The sequence below is a fragment of the Schistocerca cancellata genome, chromosome 4 (assembly GCF_023864275.1).
Source record: "Schistocerca cancellata isolate TAMUIC-IGC-003103 chromosome 4, iqSchCanc2.1, whole genome shotgun sequence".
Classification (NCBI taxonomy): domain Eukaryota; kingdom Metazoa; phylum Arthropoda; class Insecta; order Orthoptera; family Acrididae; genus Schistocerca; species Schistocerca cancellata.
In genome coordinates, this window is record NC_064629.1 from 195,246,053 (window position 1) to 195,249,751 (window position 3,699).

At 36.1% G+C, this 3,699-nt stretch overlaps 1 protein-coding gene across 1 annotated transcript; it reads left to right on the forward strand.

Moving 5' to 3' along the window:
* The first annotated feature begins 709 nt into the window (after window positions 1–709).
* On the forward strand, window positions 710–1,762 carry LOC126183997 (uncharacterized). The gene has a single exon (XM_049926350.1). It carries the CDS (start codon window positions 710–712, stop codon window positions 1,760–1,762), a length of 1,053 nt encoding a protein of 350 aa, XP_049782307.1.
* Window positions 1,763–3,699: the final 1,937 nt, after the last annotated feature.

Sequence of the window (3,699 nt, forward strand, 5' to 3'; positions counted from 1 at the left end):
TGACAAAAACGCAAATTTGGGAAAAACGCAAATATGGGAAAAACGCAAAAATGGGAAAACGCAAATATGGGAAAAACGCAAACATAAGAAAAACGCAAATATGGGAAAGACGAAAACATGGGAAAGACGCAAATATGGGAAAGACGCAAACATGGGAAAGACGAAAACATGGGAAAGACGCAAATATGGGAAAGAAGCAAATAAGGGAAAGACGCAAATATGGCAAAAACACAAATATGGCAAAAACGCAATAATGGCAAAAACGCAAGTATCGCAAAAAAACAAGTATTGCAAAAACGCAAGAATGGCAAAAATGTAAGTATGGCAAAAACGCAAGTATGGCAAAACGCAAGTATGGCAAAAACACAAATATGGTAAAAACGCAAATACGACAAAAACGCAAATACGGCAAAAACGCAAGTATGCAAAAACGCAAGTATGGCAAAAACGCAAATATGGCAAAAACGCAAATATGGCAAATCGCAAATATGGCAAATCGTAAATATGGCAAATCGCAAATATGGCAAATCGCAAATATGTGCAAATCGCAAATATGGCAAATCTAAAATATGGGAAGAACGCAAATATGGGAAAAATGCAAATATGGGAGAAGATAAACTTGTGGTACAACTTGACAAGTGGAAAGAATCGGTTGGTAGGACATAGTCTGAATAGTCAAAGGTTCACGAAATATATGAAAAACGCAAATATGGGAAAGACGCAAAGATGGGAAAGAAGCGAAGATGGGAAAGACGCAGAGATGGGAAAGATGCAAAGACGGGAAAGACGCAAATATGGGGAAGACGAATATATGGGGAAGACGAAAATATGGGGAGACGCGAATATGGGGAAGACGCAAATATGGGGAAGACGCAAATATGGGAAAGAGGCAAATATGGGAAAGACGCAAATATGGGAAAGACGCAAATATGGGAAAGACGCAAATATGGGAAAGACGCAAATACGTAAAAAACGCAAATATGGCAAAAACGAAAATATGGCGAAAACGCAACTATGGCAAAAAAGCAAATATGGCAAAAACGCAAATATGGCAAAAACGAAAATATGGCAAAAACGCAAATATGGCAAAAACGCAACTATGGCAAAAACGCAACTATGGCAAAAACGCAACTATGGCAAAAACGCAACTATGGCAAAGACACAACTATGGCAAAAACGCAACTATGGCAAAGACGCAACTATGGCAGAAACGCAACTATGGGAAAAACGCAACTATGGGAAAAACGCAACTATGGGGAAAATGCAACTATGGAAAAAACGCAAATATGTGAAAAACGCAAATATGGGAAAAACGCAAATATGGGAAAAACGAAAAAATGGCAAAAACGCAAATATGGCAAAAACGCAAATATGGCAAAAGCGCAAATATGGCAAAAACGCAAATATGGCAAGAACGCATATATGGGAAAAAAGCAAATATGGGAAAAATGCAAATAGGGGAAAAACGGAAATATTTGAAAAACGCAAATATGCGAAAAACGCAAATTTGGCAAAAACGCAAATATGGCAAAACCGCAAATATGGCAAAAACGCATATATGGTAAAAACGCACATATGGCAAAAAAGCAAATATGGCAAAACGCAAATATGGCAACCGCAAATATGGCAAATCGTAAATATGGCAAATCGCAAATATGGCAAATCGAAAATATGGGAAAAACGCAAAGATTGGAAAAACGCAAAGATGGGAAAAACGCAAATATGGGAAAAACATATGGCAAAAACGCAAATATTGGAATAACGCATGTATGGGAGAAACGCAAATACGGGAAAAATGCAAATATGGGAGAAGATAAACTTGTGGTACGACTTGACAAGAGGAAAGAATCGGTTGGTAGGTCATAGTCTGAATAGTCAAAGGTTGACGAAATATATGAGAAACGCAAATATGGGAGAAACGCAAATATGGGAAAAACGCAAATATGGGAAAAACGCAAATATGGCAAAAACGCAAATATGAAAAAAACGCAAATATGGCAAAAACGCAAATATGGCAAAAACGCATATATGGCAAAAACGCAAATACGGCAAAAACGCAAATATGGCAAAAACCCAAATATGGCAAAAACGCAAATATGCAATTAACGCAAATATGGTAAAAACGCATATATGGAGAAAACGCAAATATGGGAAAAAGCTAATATGGGAAAAACGCAAATATGGGAAAAACGCAAATATGGAAAAACGAAAATATGGGATAAACGCAAATTTGGGAAAAGCGCAAATATGGCAAAAACGCAAATATGGCAAAAACGCAAATATGGCAAAAACGCAAAACTGGGAAAAACGCAAATGTGGGAAAAACGCAAAAATGGGAAAAACGCAAAAATGGGAAAAACGCAAATATGGGAAAAACGCAAATATGGGAAAAAAGCAAATATGTGAAAAACTTAAATATGTGAAAATGGAAATATGGGAAAAAAGCAAATATGGGAAAAACGCAAATATGGAAAAAACGCAAATGTGGCAAAAGGCAAATATGAAAAAAACGCAAATATGGCAAAAACGCAAATATGGCAAAAACGCGAATATGGGAAAAACGCAAATATGGGAAAAACGCCAATATGGGAAAAACGCAAATATGGGAAAAACGCAAAAATGGGAAAAACGCAAATCTGGGAAAAACGCAAATATGGGAAAAACGCAAATATGGGAAAAACGTAAATATGGGAAAAATGCAAATATGGGAGAAGATAAACTTGTGGTACAACTTGACAAGAGGAAAGAATCGGTTGGTAGGTCATAGTCTGAATAGTCAAAGGTTGACGAAATATATGAGAAACGCAAATATGGGAAAAACACAAATATGTAAAAATCGCAAATATGGGAAAAACGCAAATATGGCAAAAACGCAAAAATAGCAGAAACGCATACATGTCAAAAACGCAAATATGGCAAAAACGCAAATATGGCAAAAACGCAAATATGGCAAAAACATAATTTGGGAAAAACACAAATATGGGAAAAACGCAAATATGGGAAAAACGCAAATATGGGAAAAGCGCAAATATGGGAAAAACGCAAATATGGGAAAAACGAAAATATGGGAAAACGCAAATTTCGGAAAAACGCAAATATGGCAAAAATGCAAATAAGGCAAAAACGCAAATATGGCAAAAACGAAAATATGGCAAAAACCAAAATATGGCACAAACGGAAATATGGCACAAACGGAAATATGGCAAAAACGGAAATATGGCACAAACGGAAATATGGCAAAAACGGAAATATGCCAAAAACGGAAATATGGCACAAATGTAAATATGGCACAAACGAAATATGGGAGAAACGAAAATATGGCAAAAACGGAAATATGGCAGAATTGGAAATATGGCACTAACGGAAATATGGCACAAACGGAAATATGTCAAAAACGGAAATATGGCAAAAACGAAAATATGGCACAAACGGAAATATGGCAAAAACGGAGATATGGCAAAAATGTAAATATGACAAAAACGGAAATATGGCGAAGACACAAATATGGCAGAAACACAAATATGGGAGAAACGCAAATATGGCAAAAACGCAAATAAGGCAATTCGCAAATATGGCTAAAAGCAAATATGGCAAAAACTCAAATATGGCAAAAACGCAAATATGGCAAATAGCAAATATGGCATATCGTAAATATGGCAAATCGAAAATATGGCAAATCGCAAATATGGCAAATCGCAA

Bases quoted from the DNA above. Each gene is read 5' to 3' on its own strand.
- LOC126183997 (XM_049926350.1), top strand. From the start codon at position 710: ATGGGAAAGACGCAAAGATGGGAAAGAAGCGAAGATGGGAAAGACGCA.